General features: G+C 36.3%; 1 protein-coding gene across 1 annotated transcript; it reads left to right on the forward strand.

Moving 5' to 3' along the window:
• On the forward strand, nt 1-26,104 carry LOC128028776 (tumor necrosis factor receptor superfamily member 19-like). The gene is made up of 10 exons (XM_052616103.1): nt 1-364; nt 1,194-1,291; nt 1,473-1,583; nt 10,240-10,418; nt 12,184-12,269; nt 21,570-21,731; nt 22,611-22,718; nt 22,878-22,950; nt 24,372-24,584; nt 25,680-26,104. Exons 2-9 carry the CDS (start codon nt 1,202-1,204, stop codon nt 24,580-24,582), a joined length of 1,020 nt encoding a protein of 339 aa, XP_052472063.1. The 5' UTR covers nt 1-364; nt 1,194-1,201; the 3' UTR covers nt 24,583-24,584; nt 25,680-26,104.
• The last annotated feature ends 90 nt before the right edge of the window (nt 26,105-26,194 follow it).

A 26,194-nucleotide genomic window follows, 5' to 3' on the forward strand; every position in this document is an offset into this window, starting at 1 on the left:
CAAACACGCGCAGCAGATCAGATCACATCACACCAGACCGAGCCGTTCCCGCATCGGGATCGTGCAGTTTTATACCGTTCTTGTTTCCATATCGGAGTTTGTGCATGTGCAGATATTCGGATTAACAGATGGAGGGCTGTTAGTGAATGAACAGGCTCGTTTAAAGCGCTTTATCCAGGACGTGTCTGAAGCTTTGATGTGCATGCTGATGCGAGATCAGATTACAGGCATCAGCATCAGACCGCAGGCTTTCATCTGAGCTTTTACTTCAGAGCTGGACACGGGACGGGTTCAGACCTCAGCAGCGAGCGCACTGGATCAGTTTACCGCAGGAGACGGCGATCTCACGAGCGACTCGTTACCGGTAAGAAAGTTTTGCACACGGTTGCAGCGCTGCTTTGATCCTCAGCTCATAATATGAATCCAAAAATCAGTGCCTTAAGAAATCTACACGACACACACACACATAGTGCAAGCATGTTTTTTTTTGTTTTGTTTGTTTTTTGTTTTTTACTTCAGGTCAAAAAGTAGGCTACAAATCCATGTTTTATAGTATGCATTATTATGTTTTGAAGTCTGGTTTCAATATGTACACAACGCAATGTAGTATTACATAAATAAAAACAACAACAATAGTAATAGATCTCTCTCGGATCTCAAGTAGCCTATATAACTGGCAAGTTAATAATTAGGCCTATAGGCCAATTTTATTTTTATTTTATTTTTTTATTTTTTTTGGCCAGTTTTAATAAATAGTTATATATACATGTTAATATGTCAATATAGGTGTTTACATATAATATATAAATAATCTTGCAATCATCTTATGTTTTTTTTTTTTTTTTTTTTTTTGCATGTCGGTATGTATAATTTATTAGGTCTGATTTATCTGATAATCATTATTGGCCTATATTTTTAAAGATTATTCAATTATTTGAAATGGCTGATACTTCCAGCTAATACAATCCTATAGAAGGACTTTTCTTCCAACTCAGTCAGTGTTAAATCTCTTTAAAAATTATACATCTATAGATTATGCCTTTTTATCATGCTTTATTATGAACATTTAAAAAAGGCACCAAAGGGTATTTATTTATAATAATCACTGTTTGTTTGGAGTTCACACTGTTTTGAAAGATAATGCAAATAGCATCCTCCATTAATCATTCACCAAAGGATTTGTGCTTTCACAGTGTACTGTATGGGTGAAAGACCTTTCACAATGCCCCGCGCTCTGATCCTCTCCAGTTTTCCTCTTCAGAGGATACTCGTCCTTCCACTGTGTGTTATGGTATGTTTCATTCATATTAACAGCTTTTGCTAACTTTTACATTTTAAGAGGGGAAAAAAAGAGATTTGATTTAAATGACTGTACACTTCCATTTATGCTATCTTTTACTTGCACTTCAATTTGGTAAACCTCCAATGATATTATGGAATAAGTAATGATCTTAGTTTCATGTTCCTCACAGTTTGCAGTAATGGCCGAGGAGAGAAGAGATTGCAGGGAGCAGGAATACCAGGATAAGTCTGGAAACTGTATTCCCTGCCGGCAGTGTGATGCTGGACAAGAGCTTTCCAAGGTTTGCCAACTCCGCACTAGGCTATTTATATTTTGTTTTAGCCTAATTTGAAATATTGGTGCACGTATAAAACTTGTATCTTTAATTTCCTAAAAAGATTACATCTTAAATCAAGAAAAAGCACTCACTTCCCTTGAATTGGTTCCCATTGAGCTTAATTCTGGAATTATTTCCGTACAGCACCTACCACAGATTAATATGCAGATATATTTAGACCCTTATACTTTGAGTTGTTAAAAAAAAAAAAGACCACGTATGCGATTTTATGATATTATGCACTGTAGATGATGATAACTTCAAACTCTTTACAATTTTTCTCTGAGAAACTCCTTTCTGTTATTGCTCCACTATTTTTCGCCGCAGCATTTGGGGGATTGGTGATCCTCTGCCCTTCTTGACTTCTGAGAAACACTGCCACTCTGAGAGGCTCTTTTTATACCCAATCATGTTGCCAGTTGACCTAATAAGTTGCAAATTGGTCCTCCATCTGTTCCTTATATGTACATTTAACTTTTCTGGCCTCTTATTGTATGCGTTCCCATCAGAGTTCATGAAAGACTTCCAGACCAAACTGGCCAAAAGCAAAGAGTTCACCAATAAAGAGGGGATGCCAATGTTTTGAATAGCTTGTCCCGACCGATTATTTATTGCTTCCTCCTTTTCATAAAGAGAGAGGGTAAACCGCTGTTCTCCTTTGTAGAGCGCTGGCCACGCTTTAATCAGTTACACCCACACTTCTTTTCCTCTCCTGCTCACAATCTTCTGTTTTTCCTTCAAGCCTTTTAATGTCATTGCCACCCCTGAGAATTTCAAGGCATTGTAAACACGGCATGTTAAGAAATTAAGTGGTTTTGTACTACAAACTTAATCTAAACGGAGGTCTGGGGTATTTTTGAAGTGTGGAAATCATTACAGAGTTCATGCCTGTATATGGATGTATACAAATGTAGTGCACATGCTACTTTTAACTGCATGACTTTCATGTTGGTACACATGAACACACACTTATTGGTTATGCGCTTCAATGCTTCAGATGTTTTTGGCTAATTAATGCTTTGGGGCCTGAGGGGGTAGTGAATGATTGCCTACTTTTTCCATTAAATCACTTGTGGTTTACCCTATTCTTTAGAGCCAAGGACAATATTGTATGGTGTTTGAGTTAGTTTCGATGTTAAAATACTTTCTCTTTATCTCAGTTTAATATGCAAATTCTAGTAGGTGTTGGTTTGTTTTCGGCAAAAAAGTATAAACACTTTGTCTATGTTGTGCTTTCAAAACATTGCTTTGTTTGTTTGAACCTCCCGACCTGCCCAGCAACAGGGTCAATGGATCAACCAATGGCGCAGGTTTGGGGGCGGGGCTATCTGTTTGTTGTGACCAATGGCAAATGGGAGGAGTGCTAGGGAAACCTGTTTAAAAAGAGTCATTATCTTTACTATAGAAATCACACTTAACCTTAGAATAGCTGTGAGACTGACAGAAACACCTTAAGATTTTTGTTGTTTTAGTGTCTGACACTTCAGAAGCTCTTCCAGATGATTTGTTTTGTAAGAGCAGAAGAAAAGTTCACATTACGCCCTTTTGCTTGTTTTTCAGAGATCCGTGACTAGTCAAACAGCTTGTAAAACCCCACCTACACACTGTTTTTCACCTAAAAAGACGATAACAGCCAAAGATAAAGTTGTGTTGATAGGCATTTTGTAATTGTTAAAGCATGCATGCATGAAATTTAGCATGCAGATACATCTAGTTGGCTGTTAACCACTGCACCTGGATCATCGGATCTCAGGAACTGAATCAGTTTTGATTTGATAACGAATCAGTCAGGTGGTTTTGTGAACTCAAACAATGATTCAAATCTTCAGTGCATAGCAAACTGACACCTCAGTGGCATCTTGAGAAACACATACGTTTCACAACTGTACTGCTCATCACTCTTGAAAAAATCTGACTCAAAAGATTTCTTCACAAATCTGAGGAAGTTGGACAGATAGGAGTTTGGAACAACAAAAGGGTGAATAGATGATGATATTAATTGCTTTTCAACTATTGCTTTAAAGGATTCTGGAAATAAATCTGCACTTTTTATGAATTATCACCTCAGCCCGTCAACAAATTCATCCTTATGCAGATGTGCAGTTTCTCCAAAACAGACCTCATAACATTCAGTCACGTTCCTGACTGCTAAGCGTCATGGAGGATTGCATCTCAGTTTTTTGAGCAGCTAAATGAAACCCGTCTTGTTTTTGTTTTTTTAATAGACACACTAAAGTCTGTTTTAGGATCATTGATATTTTGCATGGTTACATCTTTTTTATGACAATTAAGCACATATAACGTTTATATATCGATCAAATAAAGTTTACATATTGTTTAAATGCAGTGATAATTTTTTTGATTCTATAATATTCCGAAGCTGAATTTATTTTAGCAAAATATGATTTTCTTTTGATTTTGGGGTGAAAGTTTTCATGAGATTTACCTTTACAGCTTACCTGTTCGGGGAAGTAAGAAGTTCACCCATTGTTTTGATAGGAAGTACAGATACTTCAACATAATTTAGTAGAATAGAGTGGTTTTGGGGTTTGAATTTGATGACTTGAACACTTGTGTGTCTGAACTTGCTTTACTCCACTATTACACGGCCATCCTGCTGTTTTGCTTGGCATTCTCACTCAAATCTGATCCGGAGATAGTGGAGAAATGGTACTTGCAGGTACTGGTTTGGTGAGCCCTCTTAGACAAGATTGTTCCTGGGTGATTCTGGGCTGTGGAAAACAGGCGTTTGAAAATAATAGAGGTGACATTCTTAACTTTTCATTTTAAAGCTAAATCATACATATCTGTTATTAGAGGCTAAATAACAGTTAAACTATATTTAAACTGCTCAACTGTCTGTACATGGACAGAAGTTAGGCCTGGTTTTATTGGGCTTTATAGTGTGTATTGACCTCTTTCGACCTCTTGGCTTTTTTAAAAACCGCAACAGGAAGCAGGCAGGAAATGATGTAGGAAACAGGATTAGGAAATGTTGCAAGTTGGATTTAAACTCAGATTGCCCTCATGAGCACTACAGATCAGTTTAAGCATGTGTGCGAACGTGGCTCTGCCAAAACATTATTTTTATAGATTATATTGGAGCAGTCCTGCCTTTTTGTCTGACCAGTGGGTGATGGGAGTTGTGTTGGGGTGAAACCATTAGGTTTTGTTGTGAGTAGGACAGGAAATGATTGGAGAAACACTAATAGGAAACGTTGCAAGCCAGATTTGAACCATTATGAGAACCTAAGCCACAGCTCTGACTCATAGACACATTCTGAGCAATATAATTGGGAGCCTGAATCCTCATTGTCTGTTTTCTTACGTCTAGCTAGGATTATGAAATGTTGCGAGCCAGATTCAAACTCCTTTTGCCCTCATGAGTACCACTGATTATGGTGATAACTACTAAGCCAAAGCTCTGACACACATTCTGAGCTATATTAGGGAGCCTGATTACTCATTTACTTTTATCTGATGTCCAGCTAGGATTGTGACATGTTGCAAGCCAGATTCGAACTGCCTCTGCTCTCATGGGCATCACAGCTCATAGTAATAACTACTAAGCAATGGCTTTGACACAAAGGGACATTCTGCTTTTGACGTTTGTTTACTGAAATGATAACGGAGAGCGTATAGTATGTGGAAAACAGGAATAGGACATGTTGTGAGCCAAATTCAAACTCCAATTGCCCTTTTGAGCACACAGCTCACAGCAATAACTGCTTAGCCATATATCTGACACATATACACATTTTGCTTACTGTTTATGAAATTATAACATGGAAAGGACAGAAAATGTTGGAGGAAACAGGATTAGGAAATGTTGCGAGCCAGATACGATCCCCCTTTGCTGTTATTAGCACTGCAGCTCATAGTGAACAACTACACAGCTTTGACACGTAGAAACATTCTGCTTATGAGATTTTTTTATCGAAATAATAACACAGAGAGAGGAGGGAAATGTTGGAGGAAACAGGATTAGGAAATGTTGCGAGCCAGATTCGATCTCCCTTTGCTGTTATGAGCACCGCAGCTCACAGTGATAACCACTAAGCCATGGCTCCTGATACGTAGACACTTTCAGTCATGACATTTTTTATTGAAATGATAACACAGAGATGACGGAAAATGTTGGCTGAAACAGGATTAGGACATGTTGCGAGCCAGATTCGATCTCCCTTTGCTGTTATGAGAACCATAGCTCACAGTGATAACGACTAAGCCACGGCCCTGACATGTAGACACATTTAGTTATGACATTTTTGCTGAAATTATAACACAGTGATGATGGGAAATGTTGGGGAAAGCAGGATTAGGAAATGTTGCGAGCCAGATTCGAACTCTCATCGCCAACATTAGCACCACAGCTCACAGTGAAAACGAATAAGCCACATCTCTGACACATAGACACACTCTGAGCAGTTTTTGGGAGTCTGAATAGCTTTTATCTCCGGTTCAGCTGTCTGTTTGAACTTCGAAACACTGGAAGATCCCGGCAGCACACTCCAACAGACGAACCCCAGGGGGTTACAGAGCTCCTTAGATTTCTCTTTCCCCCTTCGCTCTCTTGTTGATTATCTCTCCGGGAATGGCATCATGCCTTCAAAGAGAGCGACCATACCACTGTAATTCACCGTCCCCCCGATTCTTCATGCCCTGCTGGAGAGGAAGGTCGTCAATAGGCTGCGGCCAGGGAACAACAGCTGTCTCTCTGTTCAGGCACCCTATATGCAGTCTGTGTTGAGAGAGCCTTCTCTAACTGTCTGATCCCAGGCTTTGTGGAGAGCTCTTGTCATTGGCTCTCTCATGCAGGCCTGTAATCCATGTGTGCCCAAGCTGGGAAACTGGATCGAGGTGTAGAAAGAAGGCCCCTGTTTGTAGCCCATCTCCACGTTAACGAAATACGAGCCTCTTCTCTAATCCAGCTCAGTGTGGTGGAAATGCAGGCGGGTCACGGTGACCTGACTTGGGAAGGGGCAGCTGGGAAGAAACAACAGTGCAGGGTGAGATCAAACCACAAAGGTCCTCTCACTTTTCTCCGCATGACGCTTCTCTGCTGGAATGCGACTGGTGGGAACGTGATTGTTTGAGGAGAAGTGTTTGTTTAATGGATCACGGTTACAGATTGTGCTGGTTATAAAGCTGAAGATGCATTTTAGGATTAGATTTCTAAGATGTCACAAAGTCAAAAAAAAGTTCATAAAGATTTGTTTGTTTTTGACAGAAGTGTCTTATGCTAACCAAGGCTGTATTTATTTGTTCAAAAATAAAGTGAACATTTTCATATTATTATTATTATTATTACAATTTAAAATACAGTTTTTATTGTAATATATTTTATAATGTAATTTATATTTGGTGCACAAGAACAGTTCTTATTATCAATGTTGAAAACAGAAGTGCTGTTTATGGAAACCTTGGTACTATACCATTCAAAAGTTAAGAAAAAAAAAAAAAAAAAAAACTTTTATTCCACAAGGACACAATAAATTGACCCAAAAGTCACAGTAAGGACATTTATAATGTTAGAAAAGATTTAAATTACAAATAAATGCTGTTTTTAAGATTAGAGTCGCTAAAGAATCTGGGGGGAAAAATGTATCATGGTTTTCACAAAAATATTAAGCAGAAAAAACTGATAATAACTGATAATAACTGAGCGTGTGATGAAAATTCAGCTCTGCCATCACTGGAATAACTGACATTTTAAAATAGATATTCAAACGGAGACTTTTTATTTTTTATTTTTACAATATTTTACAATATTACCATTTACAGTATTGTTATTATTAATATTATTATAAATACTAAATTATTTTATTATCATTATTTTATTATATAATTTTTATTATTATTGTATTTTTATATTATTATTATTATTATTATTATTATTAATATTATTATTTATTTTACAATATGACATATTTTCTAGCCTTTGACCGGTAGTTTATATTAAAATAGAAAATGGTCATTTTAAATTGTACAAATATTTCACAATATCATTATTTCATTATTTCAATCAAATAAAAATAAACTTGTGTAAAATAGATGTGCATTTTTAAAGCAATAGGCTACTTTATACAAAATAAATATTGTATCATCTATGTTGTTCCAGTTTCAAATCTGTAAGACTTTATTTCTTCTGTGGGATCCAGAAAAGAGACGTTGGCAATGTCCTAGTCTTCTGATGCCACACAATATGTTTGTGTGAGAAACGTCCTCCAGAGATCTCGCTGCTCCCTGTATGTCAGGACTCATTTGTGTCAGCTGGTTCCAGATATTCTGCATCGGTTCTCATAATTAAGTTTGTAAATATCTTTGCATGAACTATTGTTCCTCAGAACTAGACTGAAAATGCAAAACTCTCTGTTTTGAATTAGTGTCTCATTGCTGGTGGGTTTCATTAATGCTTGGCTTGATTGATCTTGACTGATGGATGCTGTTGCATGGTTGCGTAAGCCATTATTTGAATTCCCTCCAAACTTATGGTTTGAGAAATCTGGCTCAGTGAAAGCTGAATATATGCCCACAAGATTCCCGAGAATTACATCAATGTGGAAAGGATTAAAAACAAACAAGCCTATTCCAGATTGATCACTGTCTGTAGACTTTTGAAAAGACTCTGGTGTTGTTTATTGAAGTGGGTGGAGCGAAAGGGGGAAAGCTGTTCTGAGTAATGCTAATTAAGAGGCACTTTAGATCTCAGTTTAGATTCTGGAGCATGGAAAAAATAACGTTTGCATACACTTCACTTCTTAATGTCAAACTCAATGTGGCAAAACGTCCATCATGCTGTACAGAAACATGCCCAGCAAATGTTGTTTGAGGAAAGACCATTCACAACCCATTCGAACAGCTTCTCACTTGTGCACATAACAGTCTACTAGTGCTTCGTTGCTAGTCACTAAGCTAAACACATCTGAATTGTGTTCTGTTCTTGTAATCTCAGTCAGTGAGCTTGCTCATTTTGCTTTCCCTGTGGTCTCTTTGTAACGTTTTGCTTAAACTTTGCATGTGTACGGTACAGTTTGCCTCATATAATTACACAAACTGCACCGTTTTCGATCTTTCTTTGAAAGGAAATAGGCCTGTATTGAGGGAACAATGTCTCGTATCATTCAAGAGCGCTGATAATTCTTCTCAAGCCCACAGCTAGACATTGAGTCCTCTCCTCACGTTTCTTTCATCATCTGGATTTGTGTACTTACTCAACGTGAATCTCAGGAAACCTGTCAAGAACATGTCTGGGTTGTATTTCACCAAAAAAAAAAAAAAAAAGACAATTATATTTTTCTTGAAGAACATGAACCTTAAATAAATTGAGGACCTGACATCTATACTAGATTTCTTCACGGTGCAGTAATCTTCATTTTACATATTTATTTTTAACAATTACAGTTATCTATAAGAAGTCATCAAGGCTATGTTTGGTTGATGAAAGTATTGTAAAAACAGTAATATTGTTAAATATTATTACAATTTAAAACAACAGTTTAATATTCTAATTTTAGAATATTATTTTAAAATGTACATTTAAAAAAAAAGATATAATTTATTTTATTCTTTTATTCTAATTTAGTCCAGCCATTACTTAACTCTTCAGAGTCACATGATCCTTTAGAAATTATTATAATATGGTAATTTGCTGCTTAAGAAACAGTTTTTTTTTTTATTGTTAGCATCAATGTCGAAAACCACGGCTTAATGTTTTTGTGGAACTTTTTTTCTTTTATTATATTTTTTTGTAATTTCTAAAATTCTTTATACTTTCTCTTTTCATCAGTTTAATGGATCAGATGTTATTTCTTAAAAAAAAAAAAAAACCCTACTTACTACTAAACCAATTTGTTCTAGATTTTTTTTTATTGAGCTTTTATCTTAATTTTATATATTTTTACATTTTAACAGTATATTTAAATCATAATTGTTTCCCAATGTATAATGTTTTGATAAAATGTAAAAATTATAAAAATAAATTATACAATTGAATGGCAAAAAAAAGAAGAAAATTTATTTATATATATATATATATATATATATATATACTGTATATATATTTGAATTAAAAAAAATCTTTATTTAAATTAAAATTTTGGTTGCATTGCTGATTCTGTGGTTAGAAACTGTGTGTTTGCATAATTAAATCTTAAAAAAATAAAAAACTTTAATCTTAGTAAATCTTTTATTTTAAGGGCTTTCACTTTCTGCGTTACTCTTACCACAACCTCTTAATATCAATATCTCTTGCACACACTTGAACAGAAGAGAGGCCAGACAAAACCTCTTCAATAAACTCCCAATAAACCAACAATGGGCGTCCCCGTGGGCCTTTCTGACTCAAATGTGGAGCCCTTCGGGGGCCCGGAGCCAAGGCTGTTCATTGATCCCGTGAGAGTCAGCGAGATTATTGCCTGTGTAAGATAGACTCTCTCAAAAGAAGCTTGGCCTTTGTTCAGCGGGGGGATCTCACACACACACACACACACACACACACACACTGTGATCATTATTTCATCTCGGTCTCTTGTTAGTCACATTGGCGCTTTTCTTTAGCGCCGCTCTCCCTCACCCTTCCCTTCCTCGGCAGTGAGATATCTTGCGTTAATCCTCGCAGGAATGTGGCTTTGGCTTTGGGGAGGATGCCCAGTGTGTGCCCTGCAGAGCCAGTCGCTTCAAAGAGGACCGCAGCCTGCAGAAATGCAAGCCCTGTCTGGACTGTTCCCTCCTCAACCGCTTCCAGAAGGGGAACTGCTCCACCACCAGCAACGCCGTGTGCGGAGACTGTCTGCCCGGGTGAGTCAGCCATAGGAACGCAATTATATAGAATACAGAACGATGGGCGCTTTCCCAGAACACATGCTTAAGTCGGTGTGTATTACACTCTTAAGAATTAAGATTCGAAAATGAGTGATGCTGTAGAAGCAGCTTTTTTGCTTTCTCAAAGAACCTTTTAGTGAGCAGTTCTTACAAGTTTTTTTTTTTTTTTTAGTGTGAAGAACATTTGAATAACTTACACTCTTAAAAATAAGGGTTCTTTTTAGAATTAATGGTTCCACGAAGAACCATTTCACAATCCATTCCAGAAAAGATTCTTTATAGAGTTAAAAAGTTCTTTAGATTATTCAAATGTTCTTTACAGCGAGAAAAAGATGGCTCTTTTAGGAACTATACCTGAAAGGTTCTTTAGAGTACCAAGAATGATTTCATCTGTGGCATCGCTGTGAAAACCTCCTTTTGGAGCTTTATTTTTTTTAAAGTTTAAAGAACGTTTCTACTTTTGGGAAATGGAAAGATTCCATGGATGTTAATGAAGCAATAAGTCCCAAGAAGTCGTAGTTTACAGTCGATTTATAACAGCTAAGGTGTTTAGCATCCCCTTAGCTGTTATAAAATCACTGTAAACCATGGCTTCACAGGGCTTACTGCTTTTATAAAACGGTTACTCCATATTACGTAGTAAGGTTCCACAAAATTAAACAGAGCAAATATGGTGTAATGATATTAATAAAACCAGTATTCTTCCACCAGCACCACACAGAAGTAAACAAAGGTGTATGTTTGTAGAGTAGTTTACAACAGCTTCGAACGTGGCTCAGCCAATCAGAATCAAGACCGAAACTCAATTGTAAACAAATAACTTTTGTTGACTCGGCTCTCAGCAAGAAAGCTTTTTAAACCCGACTGACATGAGTTACACGCACGTTCACCCTCCAGCCACAAGTGAAGCCGAAGACTTCTCCGTTTGAAGTCCAGGTCAGGGAAATAAACTCAAGGCCCAGACATGCCCTCGAAGCTAAAACATGTCAGGCTTCTGAAGACCTGCTTTCCGCTATCGCTGCAAGAGTGACTAGTTTCCCCACAGAAGCAGATAGGATTTTTAATAACCTTTGATTACCCATAATTAAGGGCTTCGGCACAGTACGACACGCTGAAGGCAACTCCTCACATGACCTTCAAAGTTCACCTGCATCATTTTAAGAAAAAAAAGTGTTCTTAAAGCTGTTACTGTAGCTAACGCTGGAATATTTCTCACATTGAAAAAGCATAGTTTTACAGTCAATGCTGTTGCATTAATGAGTGCTGTGAAAATGATTTGCCCCTGATCCATGTGTACATTTTCAAAGGGATTTGCTGCTATCAGAGAAATTCAATTGAACAAGGAGATGAAATGGATTTGAACGTAAACCAACAAATCGAAAATATCACAGGCAATAAATGTCATTTGTAAACACCCTGCAGTTCGATTATAAAGTGGATTGCTGTAGACTTTAATTTGTGTTTGACTTCTAAAGCCACTTTTTGTCTAACCACTTTGATATGTAAAAATTGATAGCCTGAATGCACTGTAAGCCGCTTTGGATAAAAGCGTCTGCTAAATGCATAAATTTAATTTAATTTAATAGTCGGGCATGCATTATTTAAATAATTAATTGTTATGTGATGCAATTAATTTCATTTACATTTTGAATTGATTGTCGTCCCCAAAATTAAACGATGCATTATCTATAATATTAATATGCATATGCAAACAAATTAATATGCATTTTTATTCTTTCAGATTTTACAGAAAGACGAAGTTGAGAGGATTCCAGGACATGGAGTGTATCCCGTGCGGAGATCCGCCGCCAGCGTATGAACCAAACTGTGAGCACATTTATACATTACTGCTGTACGCAAGCATCGTGGACTCATTTCAGTCAGAGCACAGTTATAGCTGATTTGGTAAACCTGGTAAACGCCATTTATAATATCCTTAAAAGGTTTGTTTAGTGAAAGCATGCGTTATTAGCCATGCACTAGATTTCATGTGTCACAGGGAATACATGTGAGTGCGAGCTATTGCGGAGGGCAAGATTATCAATGAATGATGACTTCTGATTTTTATAGTGTTTTATTTGTCAATTTTATTGGAGGTTTGTAGCCTCAGTTCTCTCTCACTTAGAATGAGAAACGTACGATCAGAAACATACATAATAAAGTACTTGATGACAGATATTTTTAGTGTAATCCTTTAAAAGGGGTCATCATACATTAATTATAGTTGCATTAATAATAATCTGTGAGATGACGACCCACTCAGTCTTGGTGATTCATACAGCAGTGTTTTACAATCAAATAAATGGCTCTTTTTACAAGTCAGAACACAGGCATAGGTACGAAATATCTCTCTGTGTGACTGTTCGAGACTGCATGGCTTTCTTCTGCAAACACACACTGGGTTTGTTAAACATGTGGAGTTTCACAAAGCAGCGCATTGTTCCCCAGCGGTCTGTGGTGTTAGCTGGGCTCTTTTACCCACCGCTGAGCGCCGCTGAGTCTTTGAGGATCTTATACCTTCAGAATTAAGTGAGACTTCCTGAAGTTGTTTCAGAGGTTCGCATGTGGAGATGAGCAGGTTTTGAGCCAGGTCTAAGACTCCTGCGCCAGATGAAAGAGAAGATGTCCTGTCACACAGGTCAGCTCCACTTCTGGATGTGAAGAATTCAATCTCTGTGAAAAACTCTGGATTTTTATGTAATCAGGTCCTACATTTTTATTTATTTTAGTAGTCTTTAGAGGAGAGGACACCAATATGTTCTTTAGCAATAAAGTGTCCTTTTTTTAAGCATTTTTAAAATGTTCATTTGGAACAACAACAAATATTAATGAACATTAAAAATGCAAAAATGCAAAAAAAAAAATACAGTATTAAGTAATAATAAAATAATAAAATAATTATTAAATTATATATTATAATGTGTGTGTGAATATATATATATACCACACCACTAATATATATATATATATATATATATATATATATTAGTGGTGGGCATAGATAAATATTTTAAATTTAGATTAATCTCACTGTAATCTTTAGATTAATCTCACTCTAGAATTAATCTAGATTAAAATGGCTCATTTGAATTCTGCCAAAGGCATTCAGAATATGTGTGCTACCCAAATAAAATATTGACTAAAAGTAAGTCCCTGAGAACGGGTTTCTCAAGACAGGTGGTGCATTAGACCAGGGCCTCATCTCCTGTTTCCAAAATGCATCACAAACTGCTTGAGAAATGGGTAAACTAATTCCACATTGCACAAGGTGCAAACAACCTTAAGCTTGTTACACACATAATCTGTAATTTTTTTTAATTTTTTTTTACGCACCCATGTTAAAAGATTCCAGCGTTCATCCGGCTGCGGTCCATCAGTGCGTTCCAGTAGCTGTGCGTCTGCAGCAGTGCAGTGATCGTTCACGTACCGAGTAGCGACTGCAAACGCGTCCTGTGTGAAAACACAATGAGTATGAGTCCGTGCTGCTACAGCACCACATAAGTAACACACACAGACTGCATACGCACTGCAGACGGAGTATGTGTGAAACCGCTAGCATCTTGTCGAGGTTTCCATTGGGAAGCTTCTTAAAAACAAAAAAAAACGGCGGCATCTTAGCTGCATCCATGTTAGCACCTCACGTTTGATGTGGTAATTTCACAGTAGGCATACACACAGGTTCAAAGACTCGTTCTCGCCCTCTACAGTGCAATTAGGTCAGGCATTCATCCGCGCTAAAAAATCAAGGTGAAAGTCATCATAGCTTGCGTAGTATAGACCCAGCTCCCAACACAACTTTGAGAATAGATTAACGGCGATATTTTTTTTAAATTACCCGATAAGAGTCTCACACTAACGCAGCACGTTGACGCCGATAATGGCCCACCACTAATATATATATGTATATATATTAGGGCTGTCAAAAATAGCGCGTTAACGACGTTAATTCGTTGTTTGTCATTAATTACGTCAAATTTTTTAACGCATTTCAGGCATGCGCAGTGTGACAAATTATTCAGGTCAGGAAAGACTCGTCGATCTCTGAATTCTCAAGATAGTAAAAAACAGCGGCGAGCGCCGCGTCGAAAACACAGAAGAAGCTTAAGGTTTTACCCCAGTTACTCTCTAATACATTCATGCCAAGCTCGATAAACAGAGACGACTTTGGTAGTTGGTACGCTGGAGCTTCTTCCTGTTATAGCATCCTGTGTTTCACACTGCCATGCACAGAACGCATACATGCAATGCAGCAAAAATTACAGCTGTTTGGAAAAGCATATGCATTTTTACTTGGTTTTACTGGCACTTGAAGCCTACAGAACGTGAAAATATCGATCCTAAAGTATTGTGGCAGAGCAAATGAACACCTCCCAAAAACAAGAGTGCCCAGAGTGCTGCTTATGTGATGGTGGCGCATGTTTGTGTTTCTGAGTTCATTCTTTCGAGTTTCTCTATGCATAATTTAATAGATATGTGGCTATATTTAACAACTGGTTCACCTAAAACTCTTACACTATCTGTAGTTAAATGGCATGGTTTGATATAGTGCTCAGGTAAATTTGATCTAAGTAAATGTTAAACTTTTGAAATTCAGAAAAAAGAACCACATATTGATGAATCAATACATGAAAATTATCTATCTGTGTCCTGTTATTTATCTTTTGGTATGCATTTCAGAAAAAAAATGGTTAGGATTCAGGTGTAATTGCAAATAGTGATTAATCCTGATTAATCCACTGAAAATTCTGATTAATTTGATTAAAAATTTTAATCATTTGACATATATATATATATATATATATATATATATATATATATATATATATATATATATATATATATATATATATATATAATGATTTCTCTGGTTTTCTTTTAATAATGGCCACAAATGATAGATTCTATAAAATATAATAATACAGACTTCAAATAAAATACATTAAAATAAACTTAAATAAGCTGTGGCATCATACAGAAGATAAAGGGATTTATTGGTTACTACGTTAAGCATTTATTTTAATAACTGTCGTTAAATGATAAAATAATTAATAATAACATTATAAAATTGTGAGTGTGCTATTGGGAATTATAGTGCATTTTAGCACGCAACAAGTGTCTGAATGCCAAATAGTTGACATGTAATTTTTGGTTGTCATTTGTAAGTTCTCACAGCTGTTCTGACCCATTGTGTGTGCAAACGGCTGGAAAGACTCCCGAACGTTCCTCTCCTCTGGCATTATCTGACAGAGGGTGGTGAAAACTCAAAGGCCTGATGGTTTTAATGGCCCCCACGTCGGCCCGGGGCGAACACGCAGGAAGTCTGTCTTTAGAGAGGACCATAAATCCAGAAACACTCTGGTCTCTTTGGCCCATCCTGAGAGCGAAAGGAGGAAAACAACATTTTGTGGGTTCCTCTAGCTGCTTTAATGTGTTTCATCTGCTGCTGTCTTTTCTTGTCATGGGATAGCTCTAAATATTTGGCAAAGCCCCACACAGCTGTCCCATCTAAGCATCTGAACTGATGTGAAGCCAGTTTATGAAGGGGTCACACGAGAGCCGGGCGGCTGCTGGGTCGCTAATGGGTGAGAGTAATATAAGCTGGCATTTTTTATTTTGCAAACACCTCTGTTTTCACTTTCAAGCTCAAAGCTACTGAATTTAGAAGCAGCCCCCAGCATGAAAAGAGACTTGAACTTGTTGAACTTGGATGTATTTTTCATTGGGGTGCTCTTCAGTCGTGGGAAGATCTTTTATGTAGTGTATCTCTGTTACATATTGAAGAAAGTTTGAACCGCAAGAGTATGGAAGCAAATGAGTGCTTTGGTATTTGACCTGAAGGGGATTACATCACATTGGATCAGCCCATAGATCATAATTAGTGATTGCTTTCATCTGCGAGTCTCATGACTTGTGGGTCACTGATGCACTCATTTGATTAGTCTGGGGGAAAAAAAGACAATCATCTGATTAAAAGCAAACAATTAATATAATAGTGCACATGAAAAAACGCTCTGATTTAAAACCTGCATTGAGTTATCAGTAAAACCTGTAAATAATGTTTAATAATAATAATAATAATAATGTAAAATCCGGTTTTTACAATAATAATTATAATAATAATATTTCTCTAAAAAGTATATAATATTATAATTATTAATACATGTTTTATACACAAGTGTATTAAGTAGAAATATATAATACTAGATTATTATACTGGACTATTATTATTATCATTAAGTATTGTCACATTTTTTTAAATTGACTATAATAATAATAATACATTTTGCCATCTGAAAAAGTAGAAATATATTGTGTTTATTTTACATTATATGATAAATAATACATTAAATAAATATCATAAATATTATGCATTTATAAATTAGTAATTGCATTAGTGTATTCGATATGATTACAAAAATAAACAAATAATAACGTATTAGGTTTATACTAAAGGTGGCATGAATAATATCGTTAAACGCTATTATTTGTAAACACAAAATTTATGATTGTGACAGACCGAATTGTAAGTGAATAATAATAGTAATACATTAATAATAATATTAAATATACACAAGCATATTATACAATAGTATATCAATAGAAACGTATAATGAGGATTATTGATAATAATATGTGTATGGTTTGGGTGTTTGGCTAGTGTGGTGTTAGCTTACCAGCATGCTAACTTTAAAGCAACACTTTATGTAACTTTTTCTCTGTTCAAAATTTCCTGAATGTATATAATGAGTGAGAGCATCATAAATTCATCTACCTTTTGTCTTGTCCCAAATCACTACGTTACATTTTTAATGAGTGATTATTTTTGGACTATTGTAGCCTGGTTGGGTCGTCACCGCTGCGGGGTAACACATACCTGCGTGAATCACCGAAGACTGAACTTGGAGAAGTAGTTCCGGTAAAAATGTTCTTCCGCCGGATGTGAGCAGTTGTGTTTATTAACCACTAGAGTGCCAAAACTTACATAGTGTTGCTTTAAATTCTACTCAACTGTAAATCAAGTGTCCTGTGCATTTTGCATGAGAACATGTGCATTTGCTTTTGTGCGACATGCAGAGTTGATGCTTATGTAGAGCATTTCAGTTCAGTCACTTCGGCTTTAATGCTGCCTATGTTGTAAACAGCAAGGAAGTTCAGAACAGAGCAAAAATTTACCATGCCAGAATAAAAGCCACTAATTTTCAATCCTTTTTTTTTTTTATCGTGTTCATTTTGTGATCGCGCTAGTTCCAGTGACTTATTTCTTATGAGTTTTCTGATAACTTCTCTCTGTTGGTGAAATGATGGGGTTGCATGACGTTGTTCCCGAGAGGCGTGTAAAGGGCGGGTTTTAGTGAAGCGCAGCGGAGCTTCTGGCCCGACGATGGAAACCCATCGCTATATTAGCCCACCCCACCCATTTTAAGCCCTGGCTCGCACTGGCCCGACAGTGGAAAAGCGGCTAAAGATTAAGATTAAATTCAGGGTTGGTTTCTTGATTTATCTGAGATTTTCTGGGAATTTTGAATAAGAAATATGACTTTACAGCTGGCAAAGGACAAATAAGGATTAGTCCTGTCAAATCTACTGGAATATTTTATGTTGCGCAAACTAGACTTTGCGTATGCTGGTGTAACCCTTACTACACATGTACATGGAAAGATCTAGAATTCGCCAACTGGGGTTTAACTATACAGTGTCTTTCAGGTGATAAAGAAAAAAATATTTGGACTTAAAATTAGTCTAAATCAAATATCAGTAGTTACGATTGAAATATGGTTAAAATTTGATCAACACTCAGCAGCATAACCTAAAAATCTGATAAAACTGCTGAGATGGGTGGCAATCGATCTTTGATTTTAAACAAGGGCTCATTGATGTAGGTTTTAGGAAATGGATAACTAAAAGTATAACTGCATTGCACAAAGGCCCACATCTCTAACAAAGAAACTTCTTTTGAGGGCTCAAAAGAGCACTTGTATCTGTGAAAGCCAAGCCCACGTTTACTTAATGATTAATTTACCATTGAGCAAATAACAAATGCTTGTGTTCATCCAATGAAAATATGTTTAAAAATATCTGGTTCATATTTAACTTCATTATACCAAAATAATACTTGGGTATAAAGAAGTCCACAGGCTTTCTCTCTATGTGTTGTTGTCTTTGTTCCAAAATCTGACCATTTAGGATTTGCAATAGGCATGTCTGTACCGTCACTATATGTTTTAAAGTATTCTGGCCTTTCATATTGCTGGTATTGATAACAATGCAAACCTATTTTGCATTAAATTAGATGTATGCTTTTTTGAAGAAGAAGTCTTCGAAGTGTGCAAAACTCGTCACTGCAATTCCAGTGGGATGCCTTGAAGTTGCTAGTCTATCCAAGCTGGGCTAGTTTTAGAGGGGTCCAAAAACATTTGAGCACCTTACGTTTTAAGAGTGTTTTACCCAAAATATGTGTAGTATGTGTTTTTTTATGTTGTTTTGTGTAAAAATGGCAAAAAAGGTGCGTCAAAGACTATACAGTATGTACTTAACAGTTTCGATAACTACTGTCACATGAAGCATTGTAAATTACATAAACGTATTTTTGTATTTTGAGAGAGTAGGGACTCGTCATTCACAGTCCATGAAAGTGGGTGGCCACTAAAGAGTTATTTTAGGATTTGCTTTCTAATTGGTGGAGATTTCTTTGCAGAATCATGGGCAATGTAGTTTTTCACCAGCAATCTCACTATTAAACATACTTCGACAAAAGCATATACCATTCATTGATTATCACTGTAGCTCTGTGAGATATCATAGTTTCCCTATGGAGAAAATGAGTTTTTAAGTTCAAAACGGTGGTTCCTAGAGTGAACCAGGTAGTGATCAACTGTTACTATCGAAATAACCATTTATGTGAACGTACACACTTTACAGCTCGCAACGCAACAGTTTTTCCAGTCCTAAGTGATGGATACATTGACATACAGACCAAATAACATGATAACCCCAATTATCTCAATGACTTAATAGTGGGTGTCAGAAGAACACGGACTGTAAAACCCCTTCCTCAGGCTAGATTAGTCACTTGATAGTCCCTTACTTTTCTCAGACGGCTGTTGTCTTCAGGGAAGGGAAGGCTCTGTAGACGGTGACATCAGAGTTCCTGTGGTGCCTTCAGACTATGGCAGCTGTTTTCTCAGGCTGATTACACATTCCCAATCCGACTTCAAACATATAGTAGTGACCGCCCTCGGCCTTGATCGGCCTCTTAATAATGGGCTTGCTAGACTGGCAAGTGGAGGCCCGACTGGCCCGGTGTGAAGGGGTGAAAAAGTGTCGGCAGGCCGGGAATGTGCCCTTCACCTTCAGGACTTTTCTGCTATTTAAACCATGTTTTCTTTGGAGCAGATTCCCAGCCGCAACCGCAGCGAGAGGATATTTGTCTCTCTCTCTCACAGACACACACACATACATACATACACACACACACACACACACACACACATACACGCACTCACACTCAAGCTGGGGCTTTTGGTTTTGGCAGGTTCAGTGGAAGATGAGACAGAGTGGGTCACATGGTGGAAATATGGAAACTGTAGCAGAACATAAAAATTATCTTCAAATGATGACAGGATTTTATAACACTATGATAAAAATCTATAGGTACATTTTGAGGGATATTTTGGTGAATTAAGTCCCTTATATATTACTAACTGAAAAGTTCTTTGCTCAAAGGCAAACAGAAATTTGAAATAGTTGCCAAAGGTTTACTGTTTCTTTTTTCTGATCTCTTTACTGTTTCAAATCTTTAGTTTTGCGCTTGCAAGCTGTTTCAACCCACCGAAAAACAAACTCAAAAAGTATTTCCTTTCAATATAATAGTTTTTATACATTTTTGAATTAACATCTATTTTTCATATTTTCAGTTTAATTCAGTTAAATTTTTTTTAGCAATTTTGTTACATGTTTTTGTCTTTTTTTTTTTTGTTTGAATATTGCTATTTGTTTTCCAGTTATTTTAGTACATTTAATACTTCAATTTGACAAGTCATAATTTCTAATTTTTTAATCTAATATTTTTATTGTTATTTGATTTACTTAACAAAAATAGCTTGTTTTAGTTAACGATAATTGCCTTTTTAAAGATTTTTTCTACAATAAGAACTTAAAGGTACAATTTGTAAGATAAACAGGTATGCAGTAAAATATCCAAAAACCACTAGGCTAGTGTTATATATTTTGTCCAGCTGATTACTAACAATATCTCTAATGTTTTCAACGACTTGTAAATCATGAGAAAATCCCCATTGTAAACAGTGACACGGGGCAGTGCAGTCGCCTGTCAATGACGTTAGTTACCCTTTGTTAGCACCTTTACTGACGTAGAAACCACATGACAACAATGTCGTGGACAAATGCGGAAGTAGCTTCACGACAGACTTCAACTAGAAAGAGATGCCGATCTCGCTTGTGTTTTACTCGACAGGTGAGTTGTTTTGAATCGTATCTTTACAGAAAACGTATGCTATTATAACGATCAACAAGATTAGTATAATGGGGCATACATGCCAAACGCAAAACCAGTGCGAGGACGCGTCTGATCCATAGTCTGATCGCTTCTTCGCATTGACTTTGTATGTAATCTACTCGCGCAAATCGTTGAATCTGCGTTAAATCCATGATTTATCTTTCCATATGATTGATGGCAGTCAGCGGTTGGGTAGAAAACAACAAATCCCATCATTCCACGCTCCTCCTTAGCATCATCAAACAACGCGACTGTTATTGTTTTGATAGTGCGCCCTCCCATGGTAGGTCCTACAACCTGTACCTTTAAGCAGAATGTCGATGCAACAATTTAAATAAGGAATGATCCGGTCACGTTCTTAAAAAAAAACACACTTATAGAATAATCATAATAGGTGTTCACAACACTTTTTAATCTTTATTTGCAGCTTGACAGGTCCTGGTCACTATTTGTTTTTGTATGTAAAAGCACATTTCACACATTCTGTCTGAAATCTCCTTTTGTGTTGCACAGAAGGAAGAAACTCTTACTGTATTAGAGTGAGTAATGGAGTAAAACCTGAACTGGAGCCTCTTAGTGACATCACTTCCTCTCTGCTGTGTATCTGTCAGGTATGGGGCGAGTAGATTTTGTACCTGTCCAGCCTGCGGTGACCAGCCCCAGAGACATGGCTCTAGCAGCGGTCATCTGCAGCGCGCTGGCCACCGTCCTGCTCGCCCTCTTCATCCTGTGCGTCATCTACTGTAAGAGACAACTGCTGGAGAAGAAACCAGGTGAGTCACATCTGCTACTCCCCTGATTACTTATCAGTGTTATAGTATAAACAACGTGGTTTATGATTATAAATCTTATTGAATAATTGTATAAATGTATAATTTGTGCTATTGAATGATCTATATTCGTGCTATCAAAGTATATCTAATCACGCCTTATAAATATTTACAGTACCATGGTACTAATCATTTTGTACATTTTTCACAATTTTGCCATCAACTTATAATGATACTGACAGATCTGACTTAATTTCCAATGATAACATTTGTTTAAAGCAGCCTACAGAAAATAAACGGTATTTCTTGGTGGATAGCTTAGATTATTATAATATTAATAATTACACTTACACGTTTGAGTTTTTGCTTAGATTATTATAATATTAATAATTACACTTACACAAATGTTTTTGAAAGAAGTCGCATACTCATCAAGGTTGCATTTATTTGATATGTTCTGAAATGTTGTGAAAATGCTACAATATATTAAAAAAGCATTCCTGTTATGCAAAATATATATATATATATATATATATATATATATATATATATATATATATATATATATATATATATATATATATATATATATATATATATATATATAATAAGAATAAAAAAGAAAAACAAAGCATTTGTTTGAAATGTTTTGAAACAAACAAGGTTTTCGGTCATATATGATCAATTTATTATATCCTTGCTGAATAAAAATCTAAACATTTCAACAGTTGTGTAATTTGTAAAATATAATATTTATATAAATCATTTATTAGACCGTTTAATTTTATTATGCTACTGTTGTTGCTAGGTCATGCATTACTAGGATTTTATGATTTAGGGCATAACAGTAGTTTCCTGTTGTTTCGTGTGTCATTGTCTCAGTTTCACCGAGGTCCCATGAGGGTCCTTATGTGGGGTCCGAGTTGTCTTGTCTGGAGTTTTCCCAGCGACCTTGTTGTCAGTGTCGTCCCGGATCAGGACAGGCCTGCGGTGAGTTCCTCACACCTCTCAGAAGTCTTACTGTGTGTTCTCCTGGACGAGTCCAAACACGTCAATTAGCCAGTAATTATCTAAATCACACACAGTTCTGGAGTGTCACAGGAATGATGATCGGCATGGCATTAGATTGATGTGTGCTTTGTTTTCCAGGTCCTGTGCACCTGATCCAGAGCCGCGGCAGAGAGACTCGTCCCTTTCACTCTCACAGCAGTCTCAATGAAGGGTGGGTCCTTCGTTCACATTTAAACGAAATTAAAGGATCGGGTTTGGATCTGTGCCACTTTAGGAGCCGTTTACACGACAGCATTTTCAGCCAAAAACGGGAAGGTTTTTATGCGTTTTGCCTGTTTGTTTACACGACAAAGGCGTTTTGGGGACTGAAAATGCATATTTTTGAAAACGGGTTTCAAAGTGCACGTTTTTGAAAAATGCACTGTTGTCGTTTCCGTGTAAACACCCAAAACGTGAATCTTTGAAAATGGTGACGTCATGCGCGTGCGTAGTACATGCACAGTGCTTGTCTATTTTAAAAGCAAGCGCGAACAAACATACACAAAAATGGCGGAGTACATGGTACAGTTGTTGCTGCTCAAGAGTTTGCTAAAGCTAAAGTGTGGATTTACTTGACCAATTTTACAACCAATAGCGGAGACGCATCTTATACAACATATAATCTTCATTTCCCTACAGGTACTGTTTACTAACAAGGTGACAGCGCCAACTACTGGCCTGGCATACGTAATACTGCATTTTTAGCTGTTTTCGCGAATATGTGTAATAATTTTGAAACAATTGTCGTGTATACATAAAAAAATTTTAAAACGCAAGGGAAAAGCTTTTCCGTTTTCGACTACATCGTTGTTGTGCAAAAGTAGCCTTAGTCTGTCAGATCTAATTTACAAAATATTACTTTTTTAAATAAGTCACTTAAGCTTATCAAAGATGTGCGTATTAAATCAAAAGTACAGTAAAACAGCTATATTATAAATTATTACAGTATAAATTATTATCATTATTATTATATTTTTTCTTATTAGAATATTTAGAATTTTCAGCATCATTACTCCAGTCTTTAGTGTCTCACGATTCTTCAGAAATCATTAGAGTATGCTGCTCAATAAACATTTATGATTATCAATGTTGAAAATGGTTTAATATTTTGATGGGAACCTTGATCATTTTTTTAAAGGTTTGTTTATTTGAAATATATATTTTTTGTAACATAAAAAAATATGTTTTACTGTCACTGTTGCGCTAAATGTAAATCTTTAAATGTATCCCTGTTAAATAAAAGGGGTCATTAATTTCTTACTGACCACAAACTTTTGAACAGTACCACACATATAAATTTTGTTCCAGTTTATTAATAGAATTATTGGTAAATATAAAAAAAAAAACAGTAGGTATCATTTCTAATTAAAAGGTTTTTTTTTTTTTTTTTTTTAGAAAGTAACATGGTAGTTGGCTTATGATACATTTTCTCTGTTCTAAAGTATAAATGCTTTGCTTGGCTTGCTTGTGATTGATTGATTTTATTCAGAGTGGTATCATTATTTAAATAAATTAATGTGCGTATTGTGTAAATTGTGAAAATAATAGGACACATTCTTATTTTTTGATATCGTATTTTTGCATATTTTTTAGTTTGGTGAATCTGTCACTGGGAAGCAGCCAGGCAGATGTGGGATGTGCACCTGATGAGGCCTGGCCTCTCGTTCAGAGCGGCGCAATCTTAGACGCCCCCCAGAGCAGCTCCTCGTGTGATGAGGATGAGGATGAGGAAGGAGCACCTCAGAGCTCAGGTCTGGGACCAGTCAAACACTCGGCTCCTACAGCCACAGCTGTCTGCGACTGAAGGTGAGTGAAGCTACAGGCCAAACACAACTTATCCCTCCAAAGCGACTGACGGAAAACTCACTACAGGGACAAACTCCTCCTGGGAACTTCATGTAGAAGAGAATAGAAGTTCAAATTATGATGGTTTTCAGATAAAATATACGATTCATATAATATTCTCATTCTGCAACAGAAAATGATGGGCAATGTAGTTGTGCTTAAAATCAGTTTACTAACTTAATTAGCTGTACACAAAATGCATAAATTAAAAAACTGTACTTGCAGTGAATTTTTGTGTGAAAACAATTGTCCATGGTATTTGTCAATAGTGTAGCAATGTATGATAAATTACAACGTTTTTGGTGAGATTTTTGTTTAAGAATTAAGATTAATAATTGTATATAAAAAAAAAAAAAAAATGTAAGATCAATTTTATTCAGCAAGGATGCATTAAATTGATCAAATGTGACAGTAAAGTGATTTATAATGTTACAAATGATTTGTTGTTCTTTTACACGTTCGGTTAAAAAAAAAATTGTATTGTAAAAAAAAAAATATTTCCACAAAAAACATTGAGTGGCATAACTGTTTTTAACCATTGTTCACTGTTAGTTCATGAAGCTTAATAAATTAACAAATGTTAACAAGTTTAACCTTATCATGGTGTTAAAAAACTAAACAAATCAAGGGAATTCTCCAACTGAGGGATTATCATTAGTACGCATTATAAACTGTTAACATACTCATGATTTCACAAGAGAATCAAGCCATGAGCTGAATTGAAGCTGAGATGATGAAACACTCCACTTCTGTGCTCGTCTATGAGAGCCAAAGCAAATGAGCAACTGACAGACTATGAACAAATTCATACAGGTTTGGGTGAACTTTAAACAAGGGAATGAATATGTAAGTCATAGAAACAAATTCTTGATTTTGTGGCGCTTGAATGTCCCAATTCCCATTCATTTCCACCGTATAAAAAAGGGTGATCTATCCCTTTAAGAGATCGAATCACATACATTAAAAGACTCCACGAGACCTGATTTAATTGACTTTAAATGATTCAGTGCCAGTAGTTAACAAGTTTGTTCTTGCGCTCTTTTTGTCTCGTTCCAGGATGACCTGCTCTTATCTCACCTGTTGCAGATCTCCGAGAGCCACTCTGGATGAAGAAAGAGCAAAGGAAGATCCCACCTCAGATTACATCAAAAGAAAGAGACAAAAGAAAGCAGTAGATGTTTAGTTCGGTCTTCCTGTTGAGGTGGATGAAGTTCAGGTTCAGCTGCAGTCGACCTGAACTGGTTTGCATTGCCCTTTGCAGTACATTGCAGTTCCATTGATCAACCTGTGCGTGTGTGTGTGTGTGTGCTGAACTGTAGATATTGTATTATAGGAAATAGAAGGACAATATTTTTATAATATACTGTAGATGCCCATCTTGTGCCTTCACTCTTGTTTTTCGTAATGATGTATTGCGAATTCATACAAAAGATATGAATTCTGCTGCTCGTCAAATTTGTAAATAAAACTTGATAAGCTTTGCTGGAGTACTGAATGAAAATGTCATGCACAAATGATTTACAAATGATACAAACTTTAATAAACAAAGCACTGTATTTTTAGATGTACAC

Source organism: Carassius gibelio, chromosome A15 (assembly GCF_023724105.1).
Source record: "Carassius gibelio isolate Cgi1373 ecotype wild population from Czech Republic chromosome A15, carGib1.2-hapl.c, whole genome shotgun sequence".
Classification (NCBI taxonomy): domain Eukaryota; kingdom Metazoa; phylum Chordata; class Actinopteri; order Cypriniformes; family Cyprinidae; genus Carassius; species Carassius gibelio.

Excerpts from the sequence above, each read along its gene's own strand:
- LOC128028776 (XM_052616103.1), top strand. The coding sequence starts at position 1,202 with ATGGGTGAAAGACCTTTCACAATGCCCCGCGCTCTGATCCTCTCCAGT. Across the intron at positions 1,292-1,472 it reads TCCTTCCACTGTGTGTTATG|TTTGCAGTAATGGCCGAGGA; the intron begins GTATGTTTCATT and ends TGTTCCTCACAG. Across the intron at positions 12,270-21,569 it reads GCCAGCGTATGAACCAAACT|GTATGGGGCGAGTAGATTTT; the intron begins GTGAGCACATTT and ends TGTATCTGTCAG.